The sequence below is a fragment of the Larus michahellis genome, chromosome 3 (assembly GCF_964199755.1).
Source record: "Larus michahellis chromosome 3, bLarMic1.1, whole genome shotgun sequence".
NCBI classification, from domain to species: Eukaryota; Metazoa; Chordata; class Aves; order Charadriiformes; family Laridae; genus Larus; species Larus michahellis.
The window spans coordinates 52,827,379-52,853,032 of NC_133898.1; the positions used below are offsets into that span (position 1 = coordinate 52,827,379).

General features: G+C 38.4%; 1 protein-coding gene across 1 annotated transcript in view; it reads left to right on the top strand.

The window, feature by feature from the left end:
• The window catches only part of WDR27 (WD repeat domain 27), a 123,743-nt gene that overhangs the window by 34,023 nt on the left and 64,066 nt on the right, over positions 1–25,654 (top strand). Inside the window, exons 19-22 of the mRNA XM_074578256.1 lie at positions 1,365–1,462; positions 1,764–1,885; positions 5,558–5,655; positions 18,459–18,561. Coding sequence (XP_074434357.1) covers positions 1,365–1,462; positions 1,764–1,885; positions 5,558–5,655; positions 18,459–18,561 — 421 coding nt within the window. The remainder of the gene's footprint in view (positions 1–1,364; positions 1,463–1,763; positions 1,886–5,557; positions 5,656–18,458; positions 18,562–25,654) is intronic.

A 25,654-nucleotide genomic window follows, 5' to 3' on the forward strand; every position in this document is an offset into this window, starting at 1 on the left:
TACTGCATAGAAGTGCCTGCTTTTAGAATATTATGTAGAAATTTTGAGTTATTGAGGTACATTGAACTTTGCTGGCAGCTAAGCCCCCACACAGTTGCTCACTCGCTCTCCCCCAGTGGCATGGGGGTGAGAGTTGGAAGGGCAAAGGTGAGGAAAACTCATGGGATGAGATAAAGACTGTTTAACAAGCGAAGAAAAAAAACCCCAAGTGATACAAAAGTAATCACTCACTAGCTTCCACCAGCAGACCAATGCTCAGCCAGTCTCTAAGCGATGGCTGCTTTAAAAAAAAAACCCTCCCCCCCAGTTTTATTGCTGAGCTTGGTATTATACATTATGGAATATCTCTTTGGATAATTCATGTAAGTGGTCGTGGCTATGTCTCCATCTGACCTCTCGCACTCCCCCAGCCTATTCAGCCTGGCGGCACAGTGAGAAATAGAGGATATCTTAATGCTATGCAGACACTGTTCAGCCATAACAGATAGATAAACAGGTAAGATAAAACCCTGGTGTGTTATCAACACTGTTTCATTCACAAATGTAAAACAGCACTATACAAGCTACTATGAAGAAAATTAACTGCACCCCAACCAGATCCAGGACAGTTATTAACAACTCTGTTTATATTCCTTAGGTGACTTCTTCTATGGAAGTCATACTCTTCTTGCCCAGCATATCCGTATCCATGGAGGAATGTTTTCTGTTGACTTTGGTGGATTTAAGATCAGATCCATGTTGGCGGTGCTGATATATTTCAGTAAACGGAAAGAATCTAGTCAGACTAAATCACAACACAGTTTTGCCTTGTGTGATATAAATAAATCTGAAGTCATTTTAGAGGACTCAGTACGTCTGCAACATCTGCATGGAGCTGGCAGATATCCCACAGGACCTTGAGTAGTCCACTGTATGTTGGGAAGCTAAATTTCTTTGATAGTGTGTGATCAGCCCCTTGTTCTGTTCCCACCTAAGTAGAAATTATTCTTTCCTCACTGGTTTCTCCACATTTTCTTTCTTATTGACCCTATAATCAGCACATGAAGTGCTATATGGAAAGTACTGGTATTTCTGGTTTTTGATCATAGGTACTTGACATTTTCAATGTACATACAGGATTATTTTAGTATTTCACGTTGGTGGAAAAATCTATCTTACAAATACATGTTTCTTTTCTTCCAAATGAGTTTTGTTACCAAGTTTTTTAATAGAGTTCAGTAACGAGTCAAAAGGTCTGCAGCTTTAATATTTAATAATGAAAGAAAGCATTTTGGTTTGCTTTGTGATTCCAATGGGAGTTTACTGGTGGCCACAGATCATAATTTATTTCGCTAACACTAGCATTCATTTGATATTTTTTGCAGATACAAACAGAGAAGTGTTTGCAAATTGGTACAGAAATTTCCCATGGCTTCAACAATGGAGATTACCAGCCTTTCAGCAGTAAATGATTTCTACTCTTGTATCCTTTGTATTTCTTATTTTCTTTATTGTTCTTTGGACTTAATTACATGGAAATAACTGGTTAAAGTAATTAGCATTTGATTCTTTATTACTCTTTTTCTATTGGACTAAAAATGTTGTATTTTTTGCGATATTGAACTTCAGCCGTGGACATAAACTTTTTAGTACTGCAAGATTTTTGATGCTGCTCATAGAGCACTTAATGGAACCGAGTCTTGATACCTATTTATCTTTCTTTTTGTCTATCTATATGTTTTTATTCCTTTAGATCAGTTTAACTTTAACAGAGAACTGTACAGATATTGTGCTTACAGCTGGCAGCAACCGAGCACTGGAAGTTTTTGACCTCAATGCAGGCTGCAGCACAGCAGTGATACCAGAAGCTCATACTAGATCAGTCTATCAGATCTGCCAAAATAAGGTATATGCTTTATTGAATTTTATTTGTAGTACCAGTACAGCTCCACCAACAAAGAAATTGGAGGCTAAAAATATAATTGATAGTAATCAATAGAGTTTTCAATATGTTGGAAAGGATAGGCAAGGTCATAAGTCTGTGTGATAAAGGCACCCAGATCTCGTATTTTCTCTAGTGGAAAGCAGGGAGCAGTCAGAACAACTAAACAAGCTTGCTATCGGGGAAGCGTATATTACCCTTTACCTTACTTGTGCCAGACTGTAATACTGTAGTTCAGCAAGAACTTTTCCTTATGTAACTGTTCTCTCCTAAAGTTGAATCTGAACCCGTCTAATTTATTCTGAAACTTCAGAAACAGCAACTAAAAAAAATCGCTCAGTACTGCAATAGAATAAATTATTTAAACCCCCTCATGCTTCATCTGTTTTTTTTTTTTTACTTGAAGATTGATTTGAATGTTCGGAAGTCTTATGATACCATACATGCTGGAATGCCCACTGTGTTGGGTTTGGTTGAGTATGGTTCTTCATTTCCAGTTGGAAAGTCCTTGCTTCTGTGGGTTTAAAACAATTTCTTATTACTACTTTTGTATAACTCTGTGGGTTTTCCTGAGAGATGTGATCTGGTAAAATACTTAAAATAGTGCAAACTATTTCAGTACTATTTGTAACACATATAGGCTTAAAGTTCTGGCTTTTCTTTTTGCTTGGTCAGCTTAGTGGCTTCAGGTTATTTAATCAAGAAAAAATTTAAAGCTGTGGGCAGCTGTTCACTTGGGGAAAAAAACTAGAGGTATGTAGTATAGCAAATAAAATTGATCATTTTGGGGGAAAATTATAGATCAAGGTTCTCCATTTTTTCAGTTATATAAAATTAATATTTTAGATAAATCAATAGGAAAATTACACATCAGCTACTTTGTTACAGGTGTATAGTTTAAAGCTGTATTAGAGTAAATATAACTCAGTGCAATTACATTAAGATAATATGCTAAAATATTTTATAGACTTATAAAAACATGCAGAATGCTGTGTGTAAATTACATCCTGTTTAAAGTACGGAACACATTGGAAACTAAGGTTTAGCTAGTGATGAGGGGTAGTGCAATAGAAACAAATCTGTGGAGTGAAACAGTTGATACTGCAGATCCAGTACCTACATAACAAAATTTGTGAAGGCTTTCCTTTGGACTAGCCTTAGTCTCATCTTGAGGACTGAATGCTCATTAGTGATTGCAATATATATATTCTTGAAGTGCATTTTCTGGTTTAGGTCCATGCAAATCAGTTCCCATATTCCAAGACTGCTTCACGATGCTACCTGGACAGTAGTAAGTGGGGATGATCAGGAGATTTGTTCTTTAAATAAATAAATAAATAAAATCTATTTGGAAGGTCTTGCAAAACACTAAGCAGGATATGTTCTGTTTAAGTGTAGGAGAAACCTGTTAGCAAATTATTAAATACATAATATATTCTAGAAACATAGGTGAACAGCATGACATTCTATTATTTCTGGGTTTGGACATCAGCAGCTGTAAGCAAGTATATATAATTTGCAATGTAATGACTTTGATTTTTAAATTGTTCTTTTGGTCAGTTCTAGAGATTGTTTGTAAGAATTGTCAATATGTGAAATTTATCTCAACCTGCAGCGTACTTGATTTAAGCTTATTATATCACTTGCAATATGTTCTCTTCACAGCAGACATTGTCTGATGTATAATAGAACAGTATTCTGAATCTTCCTCCAGAACAGTTTCGCAGGAAATATTGCAAAAAGAATTAATATATAGATATAGAAGATTTGGCTGCACTGACTGTTATAAAGTATATCTCTTAGAAGATCATGGAGTGTGACACCCATTTTAATGGGTGTCTGTAATTCCTGTTTCCTTTTAGAATTTTAGTACTTTGAAAATATATTTAGAAGATGATAATAAGTATTGCTATGACTGTGTTAATCAAGAAACATAGACTGGGAGTGAAAATTGAATAAACTTGTCATATTACTTGTATATGCATATAAGTTGCTGCTAAATCAGTGTTTCTGTAAAGGTACAGAAAATGTGCATGACACTACAGAAATTTAGAATGTGCTATAGGGAAATGTTCAGAGGGACATTCAAACATTTAAATAACAGCTGAATCTAAGAACTGGTCGCCTTACTCTCTTGTATTATTTTGAAAATGTCTCTCTGTGGCCTATTAAATAAAACTAATGTAGATGTCTTCTGTCTCTCAAGAATCAAGAAATGTTTGTTTTGCTTATCAAAACATGCAGTAATTACGATGAAGCCAGAGTAGAATTATTTATAGTTGTTCCTGTTGAAATCTGCTAAAATCATTGAGTACAGCTCCTGCGACCATCCCCCCCCCCCCAGCTCCCTCCCCCAGTACTCTAATGACCATAGGTGCTCAGAATCATCACTTTACGTTTAGTAGAGTATAACAGATCCCTTGTTGCAGTGGCAGTTATCAGTGTGATGAAGCCCTGATCCAGTAATGGTATGTTGAAGATGATAAACCACCCTACTGAATCATTACTTGTCACAGCTTATCTTTCTTTAGTAGGAATGTTTTGAATATTCCTGACTGTAATTAGGTTGTAAAATCAGACCGTATCCTTGCCTGAGATATTAATTCTGCAGCCTCTCTACAGATGTCAGTACAGTTAATGAAAACTTGTCCCTTATCTGCACCTTGAATTATGGAAGGTAATCTCTGTTCTTGTTAACACTTTGTGAAATATTGCAGGTGAACATAGAGTATGTATTCATACAGTGTACATATATAGAATAAGTACATGGAGTGTTTGCTATTGTAGGCTAGCAAATTGCTGCAGTGGTCCTTTTCAGGTGAGGTGTGAATCTAGTGGTGGTTCTGCCCATTCTTACTGACTCTTCTCCCTCTTCCCTGGAGACAAGAACAGTGGCAACAATGAGATGGGCCTTCCAGCTTGTCTTCTATTGTGTCACTCTTCTCCCTTTCTCATTTGCAACCTCTGTGATGACTCTACTGCCTCAAGCTTCCTGACAGTCTGCTGGAGCTCCAGAATAACCAATCTGTGGCTGAAGCCTGTTCCTCTGATCCTGTGCCACTTGACCAGTTTACATCTCCAAACCTATTTCACCGGTTGAAGCTAGGCTGTATCTCTCTATATCATTAGAGGTGCTCTGTTTCTGCAGCTGAGTCTTCACTTCTCCACCTCCTATAACCTCTTTCCTTTCTCCTCCTCCTCTTACTTAATTCTGTACTCTAGTAGAATCCTCCCCTCCTGCCCCATACTGTTCCAGTCGTCCATGACCATGTAGATTACTGCTTTTCCCAGAGGTCCTTTTCCCTGATTATGTCCTCCCTTCTCACCTCCTTGAATCTCAGTCTCTTGCAAGGGTCCAGAGGAGACAGATACAAGGACTGGAAGAAACTAGGTTTGGGAAGGTAATGGCCATGAGGGAGGAAAAGGATGCGGGGAAGTGAAGAGAGCAGCATCAGTAAAGCTTACTCGCAGAAGGCTGGGACTTCTGCTTTAGTACAAAGACTAATTCTAAAAATCTTTAAATTAAATGAAGTAACAGACTTAGAAAGACTTCCTATTTTTAACTCATATTCTATGATTCTATAAATATTTAGCAGTGTGAGAATAGTTATCTGAAATATATTTCATATTTTACAGGGGTCATCATTCAGTGCTCAGCAACCCGAAGCTTACAATCTTTTCATGACCACAGCTGCTGGTGATGGCATCAAACTGTGGGATTTAAGAACATTGAGGTAAGGCTGAATTAAGTACCTTGGAATAAAAAGCCATGCTTTACCTTTATTCAGAATTTTCATACTTGTTGTGATATACCAGTAGAAATTTGGATGTGGAATAAGATCTACAGTCAGGCCTTTAAAAATGAAAATTAAAGGCTAATTGGAATTTACTAATTTTAAGAGACCAAAAAAAATGCTGGTTCCTCAGTTGTAGTTAGCTATGTGGAAGCCATTAAATGGTCAAGATTTATCACACGTGTCTTACCTACCTTTGTAGATCTAATTGTATATATAAAACAGTATATTGAACTGAATGCTAATGGTATTTCCAAACCAGCATGTCATAACTGCTAACGTAGGTAAAATTTATGATCCAGCTTTTAAAATCAAATGTAATTGTAACATTATTACAAATCATGTATGTAGTGCTATAAATTTGAGTAATATCATAAACTTAAAATAAAAATGCTACACTTTTTCTAAAACACTTTGTGTTGTACTTGAAAAATCTGTGGGACAAAGGGAGAGAGTGTCAGGGAGGGAACGTTGCTCAAGAGAGGAAATACTTGTGGCAACCTCTGTGCATGATAAAAGAATTATGTTTAAAATAAAAGAAGTTTAGACAGGGAGGATATGTAAGTTTTAAAGAATAATTTCATATTTTCTTTGTGTGTATGTAAACATAGATTTACTGAAAGATGTAATATAACTTTTTTGGTACTGAATTTGCTATTTAGGAAATGCTTAATGATCCTTTCATTTTTTCCCATCTTTCTGTGGTAAGAATACATTAAACCTATAGGGGGCATGTATGTTCTTGCCAAAACCATTGCTGTATTACCTGCACTCAATGTCAGAAAGTAATGAAACTAGAGACTACTAGGTTGGAATCTGTTACCTTCTTATGTTTTTCTAATAAGCTGCTCAAACTGTGTTGCTGAGGAGTAATGAAAAAGTAGAAAGCTTTTCACAGATCACTTATCTGTCTCTTTGTTTCTAAATACTAATGTAAGTAGAGCAGGTGAATGGTAAAATAGTTAAAGTGTAAAATCTGGGCAATCAATTAAATGAATATGTCTTGGGAAGAGGGGAATAATTTATGTATGTTCTTGCTCTATATTTAATTTGGCAAAGTAGTTGTATTCTAGAGGCCACTGAGTTCTATTAGCCAAACTTCAAAAAAGTAATTCAAGTCCTTATTGACACATATTTTAAGGGTGCTTCTTAGGTACTATGTATATGTATTTGTTACACATTACACAGTGATCAATATTAGTAACCACTGTGGAGAAGAAATAAAGAAAATATATCATTATTTTTCACTTGCTAGTAGAATTTAGGGGAAAAAAAATTCTGTTTTTAAAAATTAAATTCTCTCTTTGCTCATACCAGAGATTGAGTCTTCTGTATTTTAAAATCTATTCTTGAGTTCTCATAAGGAAGAAATCTGTTCACTTTTTCCTAATGTGTTCACCAGGTGTTTTTCACATAAATAAATTTGAAAGGGCTGAGTTTGGAAAACTCTATCTGAACTTGGAACGAGTCTCCACTGAAGTGTTAGGTCTACTATACAGTTACACAGACTGAAAACTTTTGCTGTTTTTTTTTGTTCATAGGTCTTGTCCAATCAAATCCAGTCCATCCCTTGCGCTGTTGGGTGCTTACAGGAGAGATTAGTTCCTAAACAATCTTATGATGGGCCAGTACCTTTAATCTCTTAAAGTTGTTGATTTGTAAAGTTGGTGCATCAGCCATTACTGTGTTTTGAATGGTCCCTCTGGAATGACCTCTCTCTATTTCTGCTTTGGGTTTGCCAGAATAGGGTTTGTTTAGTGAAATCTTTGTCCAGTGTTCTTGAAATATAGCAAAGGTAAGTCCACCTTCTCATTTATACTCTGCAGTATTGTGAGTAGTAACACTAACTGCAAGATCTCAACTTTATGGTTTGTTGTTTTTATTCTAAATATTTGCCCTAGACATCTACAGTGAAAACTTTTTTGTTTAATCTGCTTGTTACCCTTGTTGAGTTCTATCCATTGTTACTTTATTTAATAATACTGTAAAGTATGACATTCTAATTAATTAGGAAAAAAACCCTCCAGCATGGTCCTCTTGAAAGCTGCAGTCGAAAGCATGGGAAACAATTTTCAGAGTAACTCTGCACAATTTTTCTGGGACTCTCAGTTATATCTTTTATTCATTTTCTTTGATGATGGTTCTTTTTTTTATTATTATTCTGACATGCATTCCTTTTCTTATAATTGACTGGTGTATCATAGCAGAATGCTCAGGTTCATTTTTGATCTTTGCTTAGAGTAAATCTTCAGAGAGGTTATCCTGGCCTGCAGCTTTATAGGTTTTTGAATATACTGATTTATTTTTCTTTCTCTGAGTTCCACAAGAATTTTTCCATTCAGTCTGTATTATCAAACTACATTTTTCCCAGTGAAAATTCTTTTAATTTATCTTTACTTTTGTTCTCGAAGTTGATGAGAGTATTTTGCCGCTTGCATTTTCATCATCCTTACTAGATAAAGCTGTGAATCTGTCTGTCTGTTTCACTATTGATGATCTGGAGGCATTCCAAGATTGCTTCAGAGAGTGCCAGAAAGTCTTATGGGTTCCTCTGAAGGTGGCACAAGAAAAGGCATTTTAACTTTCTGATGTTGTCAGCCAACCTCACACAGCCAGATCATTTTGCCAATAAATGAGGGAATCTTGGACACTGCTAGTGACTTTTGGATTTACTCAGACTCTTTCTTCATTTGCTTTGAAATGCATGGATTTGTAAAGTTTCATCTGAAGATTCTGAATATTTTTGTACTTCTCCTGCATTCTCCTCATTTGTAACTGTAGCTAAGAAAAGCTCCAGAAAATCTACAAAGCAGACTTACAAATAAAGAACCAAGGAGAATAAATCTTTCTGGAAGAAGAACTAACTCTGGCTACTCTTCTTCCAGGTTTGGATAATAAACTATGAGGCTTTGTGAATACATGCATCATGGTAAGGTTCTGACCTTTGACCAACTTCCAATACATTGTGAAGAGCAATTTAATTCTATCTTGTCTAAAAGAATGGCTACTTGGAGAATAAGTAAAAATACTTTCTCTCGGATCCAAGGTGGAAGCAGTGAACGTAGGAGTTAGACTGAGGTGCAATGGGAATCAGAATGAGAAGAACAATACAGTTACCAGCTTCAGGATGACCAAGAAAGTGTCAGACAAGTATTTAATGATCAGGAGGTACAAAGGCTGATGCATGCTTACATTTTTTGAAGGAGTTTAAGTGTTCTTAATGATGAAACACTGTAGACTCCTGGTTGTCCGTAAAACACAAGAAACTTTACCATTCTACCTCATTCTGCTGTCTCTCTGTTGAATGCAATTTAGAGACATCACAACTCTTTCTGAAGTCAGGAATCTAGCAATGATTCGTAGGGATCTGTACCTATTGTCTCCACCATTTTAATCTTTTGGGAAAGTCTGGATTGGAATAACACAAATTGGTGAGTCTTATAGATCACTCAGGCTAGATATATCAGAAAATTCCAATACACTAAGCCTCTTTATCTGTCAGTCCTGCCTGGTTTTAGTGACTATGTTCATGAACATATAGGGCAGTGAAAGACATATATTTTGGCATCCTAGTGCTGTAAAACCAATGCATATAAAGAGTGTAGAAACTTAGGAATTAAGGAAAATTCCATTCCCTTACACAGTAAATGCATAACAACCCAAAATAACATACTAGACTAAATACCAGCTGCTTTAACATGTTCATATGTAACTTAAGCTTCACATGATAGTTTTTAATTCTGTTTTACCAGTCTGGATCCCTTCAATTTCTTGTTACCTCCCACTTGTAGATTAGATCATTTGATGCATTAAAACATCCAGAAGAAATTAAGTTCCTTTCATTCATTATGTTAGGAGGAAACTATCAATTCAAAGCATTGTCCTTTTTGCTTTGTTAAATGCTTCAGGTACTCCATTTAGACTCCGTCCTGGACATTTAGTCTTTGCCTGAACTATGTTGTTGGTGTACCTGTCTCAAGTCCTGCTCCAGCCTTGTTTTTTGTATGGACCCTGACTGACCTTCTAGGTAGTTTGCCTTGAGTTCTGTTTCTGGCAGACCGATGTTGCAGTCTTGCCTACAGCCCTGAATCTGGGTCCATCTCTTGCTGCTCCTGACTGGACTCCCAGGACGGATGCTGGACCTGGTTAATGACCTCACTTTTTCTGGGACTGTCAATGGACCTTGTTACCAGCACGCTACTCTGACTACCCTATTCAGATATGGTAGGATGGTGTCATGGTTGATGAGAACACTGCACCATGATCACCATTGGCTTCTCACTCACTTTCCCTTTTATAGCAGCCCTGCTTTTGCATATCCACCATTATATTTATTTCTCACGTAATGTGCATAGGCCTGCAAAATGTACACTAAGGAATGCCTTGTGATGTTTTGGGTTTTTTTCTGCTCAAAAAAAAAAGTGATAAGTTGGTCCTGGTAATTATCAAGCATGTAATCCTTGTAGTTAATTGGAACTCAAAAGCTGATTAACATTCTAAGCAATACTCCTAACTTTAAAGTAATTCCTTTCACTTCTGAAAGGGATAGTAACATAGGTAGTACTTACACAGCTCTGTAATGTATTATATAAACAGATTAAGATAATCCAAGGTTATTCCCCTCTGTGCAGGGAAGCCATGCACTGATGAATTTGCTAGATTGTGAGCACAATCAGCATATGAATATGCTCATAATTCAAGCTATGTGAATAATTGAATAAAGATTTACTGATTTTGCAGAGGTTATCCCAGATCCCACACACTCAGATCTTTTCATAGAATCATAGAACTGTTTGGGTTGGAAGGGACCTTAAAGATCACCTAGTTCCAAACCCCTGTCATGGGCAGGGACACCTCCCACTAGACCAGGTTACTCAAAGCCCCATCCAGTCTGGCCTTGAACGCTTACAGGGATGGGACATCCACACCTTTTCTGGGCAAACTGTTCCAGTGCCTCACCACCCTCACAGTAAAGAATTTCTTCCTAATATCTAATCTAAATCTACCTTCTTTCAGTTTAAAGCCCCTCATTACCCTTCATCCTATCACTGTTCTCCATGATAGAGACCCTCTTCATCTTTCCTGTAGGCCCCTGTAGGTACTGAAAGGTTGCAATAAGGTCTTCCCAGACGCTATTCTCCTTTCCAGGCTGAATAGCCCCAACTCTCCCAGGCCATCTTCATAGGAGCTCCAGCCCTCTGATCATCTTTGTGGCCCTCCTCTGGACACTTAATAATAATAGTCAGTGGACTGTACAAGGCTTGGTAGTCTCCTGATGACATCCCAGATACGAGCCCCTAGTAAGCAGCAGGGGGCTCTAGAAAGTGGGTCAGCTCAGCAAATGGATGCCTCCGTACCCTTCAGAAGAGAGTCACCTACTACTATCACCTGTTGCATTTTCTTAGTTGTGCTGGTTGTTATATGGAGAGCCGACTGGTCTGCCTTATTCAGCTCCAGTGTCTCTCCTGGTGTGACTGGTGAAGCAGTTCTGCAAGGGCACCTCAGGCTTCAGAGTAAGTCTCTTCCTCCTGCTGGTCCTTGCTATTGCAAGCTTCTGTTCTGCGTTACTGGCCCCCTTCCCTTCTGTGTGTGTCGATGGGGGAGTTTCTGGTTGTTTGGCTGTAGATCCACTGCAGACTGTGCTTGGAACAAGCTATCTAACTCCTTCGTGGCCTTTCTGATGCTATGCAGCCTCCTCACTGCCTCCTGCAGCTCAGCCACCTGTGGCAGGAGGTCCTCCACCTGGGCACACCTTTTGCAGGCAGGTGTGCTACCTATCTCTGCCCCAGGAGAAAGATCTAGGCTCCTCCTGCAATCTGAGGTCTGCACTGCAGCTTCTCACTTCAGCAGCTCCATTTGGTGGAGTCATCATCCACCACTGGGGTAGATGGTGCAGACCCCCAAGCCAGGGCTGCAGCCTTTGCTCTCAGACGAGTGCCCACCATTCTGCCTTGAGGGTCAGGTAGGATGAGTGCCCTTGACCTGTGCAGATGGTCACAGAATGGTGCCTGTTTGCTGGTCAAGTCTCCCACTCAGACAGGGGAATGGCCCTCCTTCGAAGAGGCACCTTTCTGCAAAACTGCCGTGCCAGGCCCTGGCTCATGCGCCATGCTCTGTGTTCCTACTCTGTTCATGGTGCTCCTGGTTGCTAGTGCTCCCTAGGCTGCTTTTTATAGGCATTTTCATCTTCGAAGACATGAAAAAATATTCTCTGTCTGCTCCTATCGGCCATTGCCTTCCCTTTGAAGGAAGAATATCTGCATCAACAGCAGACTTCTCAATCTGAGACACTTAGTGGTTGGCAGAATATGACATGAAGCAAGATACAAATTGTCTTGGTAGGTGCAGGTTGGGTGATTTTTATATGTTGTCATACAATATCTATTCAGTAATTGTTCCTATCTTTAGCTGACCAAGAAGACATAGTTTCTAAAAATTTCTGAGGAGCGAGGCCCTTCAGAGAGGGCAAAAAGGAGGACTACGGAACTACAGGCTGGTCAGCCTCACTTCAATCCCTGGGAACGTGATGGAGCAGTTAATCCTGGAAACTATTTACAGGTTCAAGTATGGGCTGGATGAGCAGGCAGTGAGGTGGATTGAAAACTGTCTGAATGGGAGCCTCAGAGGGTGGTGATCAGTAGCGTGAAGTCTAGTTGGAGGCCAGTAACTAGCAGTGTACCCCAGGGATCAGTACTGGTTCTAATCCAGTTCAGCATCTTCATTAACTATCTGGATGATGGAGCAAAGTGTAGCAAGTTTACTGGTGAGACAAAACTGAGGGTTGTGTTGCCATACAAAAGGACCTCAACAGTCTGGAGAAATGGGCTGACAGAAGCCTCATAAAGTTCAACACGAGGAAGTGCGAAGCGCCCTTGGCACCAAGTGCAACCCCCCAGGCACCAATATATGCTGGGAGTGGGGGATGATTAGCTGGAAAGCAGCTTTGTGGAAAAGATCTGGGGGTCCTGGCAGACACCAAGTTGAACTTGAGCCAGAAATGTGGCCTTGTAGGAAAGAAGACTAATGATGTCCTGGGCTGCATCAGGAGGAGTGTTGCCAGCGGGTTGAGGGAGGTGATGCTTCCCCTCTGTTTAGCACTGGGGAAGTCACACTGGCTCTATGCGAGCAGGGAGGTTGGATAAGATGACCTCCAGAGCTGCCTTCCAACCTCAACCATGATGTGACTGTGATTCTATGAAATTAGTATTTGCTTTTCTCTACTTGCCACAGAAATATAGAGATGTGCAACTTGCTGGGAGAACTGATGTAATGTTGAATAAGAGAGCAGGATGCACAATAACAGCTGACATTGGGAATTAATTTAAAAGGAAGGAATGGGACAGTTGTTCTATGCTGTCAGATGTGCTCATCATCTACCCAGAGGTGAGGAGAGCAGGGAAAAGTTATTACTCCCCAATTTAGAGGTCTGGGTTGCTACTGTGGTAGGTATGGGGAGGTAGATGTGACAGCTGCTAGATTACTGTTGCAGGTAATGAGATTGCAGGGCAAAGTGTTGGGGGGAGCTCCCAACCACCACCACACTAACACCTCTGGTGGCAGGAACAGTCTGCCTCTGACTCACAGTCTGAACAGTTGAAGAATAGAAGTTCAGCTGCTCTAATGCTGTTTGCTGCTGAAATAGCCATTCCTCATCTCTCTCTGGAAAAAAGTCAGTGGGTGCTTATTGGACCACAGTGAAGATATTTGAAGAATATTGGACTACTTGGACACACTGAATTTCTTTTGCAGAATACTCAGATGCATGATAATGCTTTGATGCATGATCCCAGGGAAAAATCAGTTTCACCTTCTTTCAGCCTCTGAAAAGATTTGCCAATTGTATAAAGATAGTTTTAGACATTAAGGTAGTATCTCCAACTAGTAGTATGATCCTGTGAAACTAGATCATAAGCTCCCCTGGCAACATATTTTAGTAAAATTCCTGCAGCCACATGGAACTCATCTCATACATTTTCTAACAATTACACTCTGAGAGCCTTAGGGTCAGAATGGCCCTTCAATTTCCAGATACTTTTCAGTTTGCATCTCCACTGTGAACTAACTACTTGACATCATCCTGAGCAAGATACAAAGGTACACATACTCACAATTTCATTACTTCTTGGTCTCTTCTGAATGTGAGGATCCTATGATTTGCCATCTTTTTGTCCCTGGAGGTTTGAGTCTTGTTATCTGGATTGTGAGGTAAGAGGGGATAAAGCAGTGGTTGGAGTTCCTCCAAGTTTGTGACTGGGGATGCGTGAAAGTATACAGGATGGGGAACATGTGGTCCCTGCTGGACGCTGTTGGTGAAAACATGCTGAGCTCCTATGTGAAGGGTTTGGTGTGTGTTTAAAATGAAACCCATGTGTACAGAGTATCTAAGGTAGCTACTACTATAGTCAAGTTATACTTGAATTTTGTAGATCCTCAATGGATCTGCTGATACTGAAGGGTCTCTGAACAAATACCAGAGCACTGGGACAAAGTAACAGAACACAAGGAAAAGTGGTTAAAAAAAATCAAACTTTGGTTTGCAGTCAACATTTTTTTAAAATGCAGTAAGTACAATAAAATACTTATTTGTGAGAGTATTCTCCGATTTATAAAGACATGCACCACTCTGGTATCTTTCTTTACAAAGACAGAAAACCTGTTGCATTTTTTTTTCCTAATACTCTGCAAGTTGTTTGCGACATAAAAAGATACATATTTTGGAGTGTAGACTAAAAGCTGTACAATGGAGAACATAGGGAAAACTTGGCTGTTTGCTGTCCCATGCAATTACCAGATGTTTGTCATGGTAACCCCTGAAAAGCTCTGACCAGAAAAGAATTCTTAGGAGGCTGGACAGCATGCCAGTTGGCCACGTAAAGCTTGCAATATCCAAAATAAGTTTGATCACCACCTGTTGCTACTTAAAAAAAAAAAACCAAAAAAAAAAACCTACAAAAACAAACCAGGAGGAAAAAAAAAGCCTGAAATAAGAGAACTCCTAGAATAAGATAAATTATGCACATAGTACCTATTTATTTATTCTAGGATTTTTTATCCACTTTTTTCTATTGCTGTGATACCTGGAGATATCTGGAGTTAATAGATCATATAACAAAGTTTCTACTGGATTCTGTGGAAAGTTTAACTAGAATCAGTTTTTTAAAATGTCTTTTTAGAGTAGGATTTTGATGGGGTGGAGAAGTAGCTGTACTTGTAATAGAGCATACATCCTGATTATAATGGAAAAGATGAAGAGGAAAACAAATAAGAAAACAGAATCCAGGATGTTACCTGTTACTGTGGCCGTATTAGCACACGGGAAAGTGGCACTGTCCTATGACTCAGACATTGCTTTATATTGCTGTGGGATAGCAGAGAAAAGATCAGTGATAGCCTTGGAACCCTGTTAGTTCTTATGCACCCATTTATAGGTGGAGTAATTGAGTTATTGCTCACAGATGCAGAGGAGTCAAATTCTTTTGAAAGGAAGTTGTTTGCAGTGATTTATTAGGAGACTTTTCTGTGAAGAAGAAACACCTCATTGAGGAAGTTAACTTTTACAGGCCCTGAGAACAAGGTCTTAAGCACTGAGAACTAATCCTGATAGCCAGTGCTCTACTTAAGGAAGAATGGTGATCCTGAAGGCATATTTAGGAGGGACAGAGGATATATCAATTTTGTTTATTTTTCTCATGGGATGCCGTTGTATCTTACAAGTATAAGATTATAAAGAAACTTTTTCTTCAAACGTTTTTATGAACATTGTCCATATGTGACAATGGGAAAAGGCACTGAGGAGGACTGTATTGTTCGGGGAACTCTGAAATTCGCAAACAATGCAATTGGGACTCTGACAGAGACAAGAAAAAACATGATTGAGGCTGAGCTGTAGGAGAGATCTACTCTACACTACAAAAAATGTTTGGTAGGAGCCTAACTGAGGGCAAAATCTTGCAATGCCACATCTGACTATGAAGAGGAACAGCAGACAGATGAAGCACATCATGCTTCATTTTTATTTCTGTCTGCATAAGATATTTGAAGAAAAGGCTTGCCCAAAGTTACAATAATGCCTTTGATGCTTAATCTCAGAATCACATAGTGATCGTGGTTGGAAGGCACCTTTGGAGTGCTCAAGCAGGGTCACCTACAGTCCATGCCTACGTCCAGATGTCTTTTGAATATCTTTAAGGAGGGAGATTCTACAACTTCTCTGGGCAGCCTGTGCCAGTGCTTAGTCAACCTCACAGTAAAAAAGTGTTTCTTGATCAGACAGAGCCTCCTTTCTGTATTTCAGTTTTTGCCCAGTGCCTCTTGTCCTTTCACTGGACACCACTGAAAAGAGCCTAGCTCTGTCTTCATTAAAGCCTGCCTTCAGCTCATTGATGGCAGATGTCATTGTGAGACCACTCATAATTATCTTCAAAAGGTCATGGTGATGAGGAGATGCGTCTGAGGACTGAAGAAAAAGAAATGTCACTCCTATCACTCCTATCTTCAAAAAGGGCAAGAAGGAGATCCCAGGGAACTACAGACTGGTCAGCCTCACCTTAATCCCTGGGAAGTTGGTGGAACAACTAATTCTGGAAAGCAGTTTCTAGTAACTGACCACTGGCACAGGTTGCCCAATGAGATTGTGAAGTTTCGCACCTTGGAGATATTCAAAACCTGTCTGGACATGGTCCTCGGCAATCAGCTCTAGGTAAGCAGAGAAGTTGGATAAGATGACCTCCAGAGGTGCCTTCCAACCTCAGTCATATGATTCTATGAATGTTATGGTATGGGAAGCATGTGCTACCCTTTATGTTTTCTTTTAAGTTACCTTGCAAAAAGTAAAGTATTTTAAAAGTATAAATGTATTCTGTGACTTGTCCCCCATTGCCTAAACTTTGGACTCATATATGTTAGAATGACTCATTTGAGAGGAGACTGAAGTAGTTAGCGTTCTCCTTTACTGTCAATAGGAAGCTTGAATAGAGGTACGTTATTCAGTGGCCCAAATGTGGCCATTGGTTATTGGAAGTCTCTGAATACTCATACAAGAGCTATATGCAAACTGAAGTTGAAGAATGTTTTCACATCTTAGGCACAGTAATTGACTGTGTTTATGAGTTACTTCTCTTTGAACTGTAGTGTTCTCTTAAATTGAATTTTTTACAACAGTTTTAGGGTAGAACTAGCCTGTGGTGGAAGGTCTGGTTACTGTATACACAAAATGTCCATTGATATCAGTAGTTTTCTTAGATAGAAATTCAGCCAAGTATATACTGTCTGTGAAAGTTCAGTGTTAGGGTCTGTAAAATGATGTATTTTCATGCATTCAAAAGTGTCTTTTTTATGATTTACTAAGTGATAGCCATTGGAGCAGTCACGAAGTAATGTTTTTAACTATGCCAGTTTCACCTGGGTAAACGAAATCAACTTGGTATTCAGTGCATTCTTACACATACAACAATATCTAAAACAGAACACCGGGGTATAAAAATTTAGAGATTCACATGTGCGTTCAGTCAATCGAATTAACACAGTGTCTGTGATTTCACTGACCAGGAAAGAGTGTATATCACAGGTTTTGGCAGGAGATGTTACTCTTCCAAATTTGTTCCCGGATCTATCATACAAAAAAAAAAAAAAAAAAAAGAATGTGCAACAGCCGTATTATGGTTAAGTATATGAATTTGTTTTGTAAGGAGAAGGGCAGGTTGATCGCATTCATAATAAAGACAAAAGAAGAATACAGATTATTCTGGTTTGTCTGTTTTGAAATGATACGTCGTGAATACAAAAATGAAGCTGTGAAATTATCATATAAATGATAATTCTGAATGGCGTTGAAACTTGTATTAAAATGTCTTTTAACATTGAAGCAATTCTAAATACTACTTTTTCCTTAGTTTTGCCGTGATTAAAAAGCTATCACAGTTCTTTACAACCATGGAATATTTTAGGTGGATATTAATCTTCATCTCATTAAAAAAAATTATTTTTAAATGGGACAATTGTGCTCAGCTATCAAAAACTTGCTCCACAATGCATCTTGCATTATTAACATGAAACGCAGGAAATTAATTAATTCCTTTAGACTGTATTAACACAGATAGATAAGAAGTTATCTACAGAGCTAGATTAATCAGTTTGGAATGTCATTTGTATATTGCGTTTCTTGAATTTGCAAGATACAATAAATTAGTGCATCGAGTAGGAATGTAAATAGAGCAAGACAGAAAAAATATCCAGATTTGGGTATAAGAAAAGCAAGCAATAATTATTTATGTTATGATTCCACATACCGGATCTTCATTTGATATAAATTGCTTGAGGGAGATTTCTAAAGCTTCACAAAGCAGACTGGCTTTCACAACGCCCTTCCTTTAATGCAAGGGAGTTTGTTTTCCCTGCTGAGATGGTTGACTAGGGGTAGCTTTATGGTAGGCATCACAGCTCCTCATTTCTAAATACTAATGATGTTTCTATCTTTGTAAACTGAACAAGGCGAAAGCATGGTTTTGGGCATTGTCCTGGTGTAGTTTTGTGTATTCAATTTATTTTTAGTTGTTAATATTCTTTAATGTCTTTCGGTTTTGTCAAAATCCTACTGCAGAGATACTTAAAATTTAATTTGCGCATTTGCCTTAGTAAATTTGTAGACTAAGAAAAAAGGATGAGACTTCAGCAGGATATAATGAAAATGGCAGTAAAAGATCTAGTTTTCAGTTGTTGTTAATAAGACTGAAATTTCCCTGAAGGTGTGAACGTCGTTTTGAAGGGCACAGTAGCCACTGCTATCCATGTGGAATTGCAGTATCTCCTTGTGGACGGTTTATAGCCAGTGGATCAGATGACAAATGTGTAAGTAATGTTTTTTCTTATTTTCCTCCTAAACTACAGGAGCTACTCATATTGTACACGAAGTAATCTTTTTATGTGTGTTTGTAGGATTCAGCTTAATGTGCAAAACTGAGGCCTATCATACTTTCATGTACTTTATTTATATATAGCTGTTACATATGATTCCTGATCTGTATGTTCTTCATTTTGCCTGAAAAATCCTTGAACAACCAAATCTTAGTGCTCAAAGTAATTGTTAAAAGCTTGTTTTTAAAAAATTTCACAGTGCTTGACTCTGAATTGTCACGTGCCATCAAAGATGAGAATAGTATCCGCTGTAGCACATCTTTATGTAGCGTGTACGTATCTGACTACTAGGACTATGTAGCCACTACACATTAATTTGCTTAAGCTCCTAAATACAAGGTGATGAATCTTTCATTACTGGTTTCTTATGACCCAGTCAGCTGAATACAAAATGAAAAGTCATTCAACTGTAATTAGAACTTTTCATAATTTATGATGTAAATTTGATTGTGTGTTTCCTCCCCAGACATGTTCTCTTCTCATTCAATGTCAACTGTATTTAAATTATTACACTTAGCAAAGCGTCCTGAAAAAAAGTGTATTACCACCTTTTTGAGGATGCACCTAATTTTAATTCAGTAAGTCCTGCATTGTTGGCACAATGTTTTTCTTGGTGTTTGCTGAGAGAGAGATGATTGCTAGCTTGTAGTATAGGCCTTTGAAACTGGGCTGGGGCTGGGTTCATTGTAAACACATGCTTTCAAAACAGCTGGGTAGGAAAGTTGTTTAACTTTCTTCTAGGTCTTTCTAGGTGACTCATCAGGACTATGACACAGGGTTTCTGGTCAAATTCAGAACAAGAGGAATTTACTGTTGTGTGGCTAGTTTTGAAATACTGACTGCAATCATGTATGAAGGTTAGAGATTTTATTGGCAGATTGCTGGAGGTTTGGCAGTAGCTAATGTGTTCTTGACATTTCCATGACAAAATATATTTTTCAAGTTTCTGGTACTTTGCATTTCAAAATGTAGTTTGCAATACAAAAGAAATGCTTTTTGCTTTGTCTTTGAAACAAAATGCATCTAATACTGATCTCGGCTCATGACGTATGTGATATATTTAGTCAAGATTACTCATTAAGGTTGAATAGTATAAAAAGAGGTGCAGTCACAAGACCTTTTGTCTTCTCTTTTGCATTAAGGCTATTGGTTGTAATTACTGCTGATGCGAAAAAAGAAAGGCACGGAGCATGATTTTGCCCTTATTCTAAATTCTTGGCACATGGTTGCTCAATTTTGCCCTTACTCCAAATTCCTGGCACGTGGTTGCTCATCACAGGAAGCTGAATAGCTGGAATGCATCCTGCTCCGGTTGACATGTGGTCCCTGGTGGGCACAGTGCCAGTCAATATTTTTTAGTGTGGCTCCTGGTTTGGAATTTTACATAATTTGCATTGTATGCCTGTAGAAAAATTTCATTGTTCTTGTTGTCCGCTCAGGAAAACTGAGTCAAGTTTCGGACTCTTGCTACAACTATACTGCTAGGATAAAATACAGTTTGGGGGCATTTTTAGGAGGCTGCTTCTCTTTGAAATCTTGAGACTGGATATAGTTCTGTATTTCCTTTTGAAAAAGAAAATTGAACATGGCACTGAATAGTCCATTCATATTGTTAAACTAATAATATCCTGACAGATGGACTGATGTGCAACTGGAACAGTTTTAGGAGTATCAAGAAGCCACATATTTTTGCAGATTGTATTCTATGAGTGAATGTCCACTGGAATTCAATAAGCTGCATAAAAATTCAGCAGTGTGAATACGAAGTGTTATCTTGAATAACACATTCTGGAAATAAGTTATGTAAGTTTCCACTGACCAGCAACTGCATCTTCAATCAACTTGGAGTTTAATTTATCAAGTGCAATGCTTGCACCCTGTGGTTGACAAATACAATTGATTTTAAAGCCAAAAGAGGCAGAATTGGAATATAATTGAGAGACATTAATCCTAAACTGCCTTTTATATTTCACAATATCTGAAGTGTTTGACAGGGGGATACGTTGGCTGCATTGATTAATAGCAAAATCAAAACCATAATCCTACAGGGCATAGAATCAGAAACCCAAAATATGTTATTGTAAACAAAGAGATGCAAATTCTGTCTGCCTTTTCTCTACTTACAAAGCATATGACCTATTTTATATGAGATCAGCTTGGGATAGCTTCTGTGTGTCTGACGTAGCCAGTTGTTTTTATTTGAACTGCTTTTGTGTGTGTTAGCATGAGATTTGTAAATACTGTAAATCATGGGTTGAAAGTGTTCCCCTAATTGATTACTCCAACTTCTTTAAGGGAACCTTTGTCAAGACGTGTGTAGGATCTGACAGTCTGATCAAAGCAGGTACCCACAGTATCCTCGTTATGAGCTGTGATTATCCTTACCATAATTCATTGTGATTAGAAAACCTGGAAAGTTATAATTTCTAATATCAGATCTTCTCTTCACCTTAAATAGCCTAAGGTTACAAGAGACATGGGTTGACTTTTTCTTAACTGAATACACATAATATTTTAAGTTCTAATCATTTTACAAGTGGACAGTTTGAGGTTTCTGACTGTAAGACAATAGTATTAAGGATGTTGGACAAATACTCTAATTTGGTTTAGATTTCTATTTTCCTGGTCTCTGTACAGAAATGTTTACCTAAACGTTTATTGACCAAAGAAATCTTAGTCTAAAAGGACAAAAATATCTGGAGAGTGTGAAACGCTAGTTTTTAAAATAGAAATAGCAAATCTTCTCCTGTGCTCCATGTAGTTCTAGTTAGCTGTTTTACTTCATGTCTAATTAGGTTCTTCTTTTTGTCTTTGAAGACCTTAAGGCTCTCAATAAATTCCAAGTTTCCAGAAATGAAGTAGGGAATGCAGAAATAAAGATTTGTCTCTTTAATTGTTTTCAGATTCATTCTTGCTAGTTCTCTTTGAACTGTAGACTTTAAGGGGCCCATTTTGACCCTAGTGCTGAAATGGTATTTGCTAACGTAAACCTCTGTGTCCATGTCAAATGCCAAAGCCTTGGGTCAGACAGTGGGAACTGTGAGCCCAACACAGAAGTTTTTTCAGCATAACAGGTTGCTACATCAATAACCAAAATCCATGGGTAACGTATGAAATTGTCTTCCATTTTGTTTATGCTTTTTATGAAAGTATAGGATTTTGCCTACAACGTTGTTTCTGAAACACATTCTAAATCCAGAATTAAATTTATGCCTTCGAACTGTGAAGGCACCAAAGCCAGATAGAGTAGGAAGATTGTTTCTTCTTTTCCAGAGAGCATCAACACTAAAAAGAGTAATTGGAGACAGGATAAGGCAATTTGATGCTTATACATAACACCAGCGTACTAACCACTTGTTAATCCCATTTGTGCAAAATTGGTTTTAGAGTAAATTCCCATTATCCAAGTGATGCTGGCAACATACTGGTCAGGGGGCATGTCCAAAGAATTCTGCAACCTGTGAGCGGCGGCTGGATGTAAACCTGGACCTGAGGGTGCTTGCAGATTCAGTTGTTTTCAGATACAAGGTTCTGCATCTGGCATAATACAAACTGTAGAACTTGTTTATAGTTGACACCTTACTTTTTTAAATAATTACAGAGGTTGATATTCCAAATAGCATGTCAGTCCTGCTAAACAATATACTTTAATGTTTTGCTACCAGATATTTATTTAGTTATAAAATTCACTGTCTCAAATCACATAATATCTTTATGACTTTCCCTATTGGATTAGATGCATAACTTCTTTGATAGGGACAAGAAAAGTACGTATTACAGAACAGTACTCTTAGTTTTATTTTTATCTGGTCTTACATCAAGATGGGTAGCTTTAGAAACATTTCTTATTTTGCCACTCATAAATACATTCAAAATGCAATGCTGCCATCTGTTAAACTCATCATCTACTCTACTTGGCCACATATATTTTGCCTTTGAAAAGCCATAGTGAAAGAAGCTCTATAATTTGGAGTAGTTTAAATTTTTAAAGTTTTTACCCTTATTTCCTCTAGTGTATGAATTGCAGTGTACTAGTGCAGAGTGAGTACACCACTCTGCACTGCTTTTTAGTTTGGATAAGGTGTGTATACACCCCTTCTTAAAGCACATCTCCCGGTCCTCCCCATTTACTATGCTTTGATTTGTAACACAAAGGCATCTTGGATCATGCAGATCAATTCATTTCAGGTGAGGCTGAAGTGGAAGAGCAACTCCTTGAGCAAATTGAATGCTCTCTATATCCTAATAGTGTTCAGTTCACAGAATCGGAGATAAGATAGCCTGAAGTAAAGCATGAAAACATATTTGGAGGTTGTGCTGCCAGCACTGTTCTGTACATCTGCTCCTCTTGCTCTGCACTACTTCGTAATGTAATCATTGCCGTAGGAGTTTATGATCTATTTCTTGACTACCATAAATACATTATCAGTCATATTAGTCTTTCTGTGGCTCAGTTCTGACTTATAAAGTGGAGATTAGCAATGGTACCTTTCTTCTGTCCTTTTCTCTTTAAAAGAGTACTTCAGATGAGGCCTATCTCAAGTTATTACCACTGTAGTCAGTTACTCTGATCTTATACGAAATACTTCCACCCTTGTGTGTCTGTAGTGTGATAAGCTTAAAAACTGTATCTGATTAGGTACAAAATTGTATAAAATGATCTAGATAGCAAAGAGAAAACCACCCCAAGAACCCCAAAATATAAATGACAAAATTATGTGATTGTCTACTCTCCCTTTGAGACCTCAATTTCACTAGACCTTTTTAGGTACTAATGAATGGAAGATAAAAGACTACAGATGAGAGAAGAGGCAGAGGGTTGAGAAAGATGTTTTGGTATGGATGTATGTAGATGGAGGAGATAGGACATACTAATAGTTCAGAATGTTTAGTTCATTGGGGTTGGACTAGATGACCTTTAAAGGTCCCTTGCAACCCAACACATTCTGTGATGATTCTATGATTCATTATCTCATGGAAGTATATCTTGGAGGTATCACTGATGTTTAAAATATCTATCTTTGATACAATAGAGTATGCCGTAGTGTTTTTAATACTGGGTTTGGAGAAATAGGATATTTTTTTTACTGGAAAATTACTTTTAGAAATGTCTGATAGTGGTGTTGTGCAGTAATTATTGTCTTGGTCTACACTTTGTACCGGAAGGTTTGCTGAACATAATGTATTATTGTTCTGGTTCGGGGTGAAGCAGAGGCAATTTTCTGTTCAGTGAGAGAGGCTGTTGCTTACACTTGTTGCTGTGGCAACCAGGGTCAGCTGACTTGGTTGTCTACCGTGTGGAGGGGTTGCACTGGTGGACAGGTCAGGTGACCCAAAATGACCAATAGGGTGTTCCATCCCGTCTGCCATGCTCAGTATAAAAGCTGAGCAATGAAACAGATCAGGTTGGCTTTTCTTAGTTGGCTCTTCTCCAAGGGTTCTTCTCCAGTGGACCTCTTTCTTCAATAACACGCGTCTGGGGAGGACCCTATCGGCTCATATGCCTTTTGATCCTGGTTAGTGTGTGCCAGTTCCTTTTTGTCACTGAGTCTAGTCTGGAACATCCCCAGTGCCTGCCAGTGACATCTCCCTGGGAGCTTGAGGTGGTTTTGTGTATATTTGTATATATTTCATTATTTCATTTTTAATTTTATTATTAATGTTTCAGTAAAGTAGTTTAGTTTTTTTCTAAACTCATAACTCTCTTTATCTCTCTTCTTCTCTTTGGAGCGAGAGGTGGAGGAGAGCATCTGTTGTCTTGTCATTGGCCAACCCAGTCCAAACTACGTGTCCTGGTTCCGGTGGGGACAGGGTTAATTCTCCCCAGGAGAGGTATCCCATGCCATGTGAGTCATGCCCACCCTCAGCTGCCGGGGGAGGGGGCAGGAAGTCGCCGCTCGGAGCGGGCTGGGGGGTCCCGGTCCGGTCGGGGAGCGGCGGTTCCGTAACCGTGTTTGTATATTCCTCTATCCGTGTTATTGTTGTTTTCTTGTTCCCTTTGCTGTTCTGTTAAACTGCCTTTGTCTCAACCCATGAGTTTTGCCTTTTTCTTCCGATTCTTCCCGTATTGGGAAGGCCCCGGGAAGCGGCACGTGGTTCTTTGTTGCTGTCTGAGGCTAAACCACGACACTACGACAATTATATGAAGTAGTGGCAGGGACTATCTGGGGTGTTTTGATTTTCAGTGTCATTGGTATCCCAATTATATGTTGTTCAAGTTTTATTTTATATGTCCATATCGATTAACTAAGATAGGCTTTAAGAGAAAACATCTGGAGAAAACAGCATGAGTAATGTTTACTGTGGAAAAAACAGGACTGACATTGCTTGGCAGAAGGAAATCCATGGCAGAGAATGAATGATAGGGACTGCGACTACCTCTCTGCCAGCTATTGCTGGAGAAAATCTATTCCTTTCCAAAGAACACAACTTTGTGTTACTCTTGAACCTCAGTTTCTTGGATTCTTTGGTCGTGTGGTTGGCTTTTAGGCCGATGTAGATATGAACACCCAAGTATCTTTTAATATTTTAACCAAATTTTAACCAATATCTTTTAGTATATATCAACACTGACAGTTCATTTTGGTGTGCATGCAGCAGTGAGGTGCTAAAATGGATATGTGAAGATTTTTACCCACAGGGCTTGTGTTTTCTATGTGTGTACTTCTTTGTCTACAACTCTGACAGCAGTTGAATTTTGTGTATTTGTACATATGCCTGTAAAACTACTAGTTGATTGCATTCTGCTTGCAAATTTATTAAGATGAGGTAATCCGTTGTAAAGCTAATGAAATTCCCTGTTATGTCTAAACATCTGAATGAAGATCCTCTGCATCATCTGAATCTTTCAGCATTTCTGTCAAACAGTCAACACCAATACACAAACAGGGAATGCAATTATTGGTACAGCTAATACAAAAGAAAGTCTTAGCAGCAGTCAGAAAAGAGGCATTTCCAGAGTGCATGTGATCCAACCATGCTGCTTCATAATGAGAGGTGAGGTAAATTTTCTTAGAACAAAATCTTC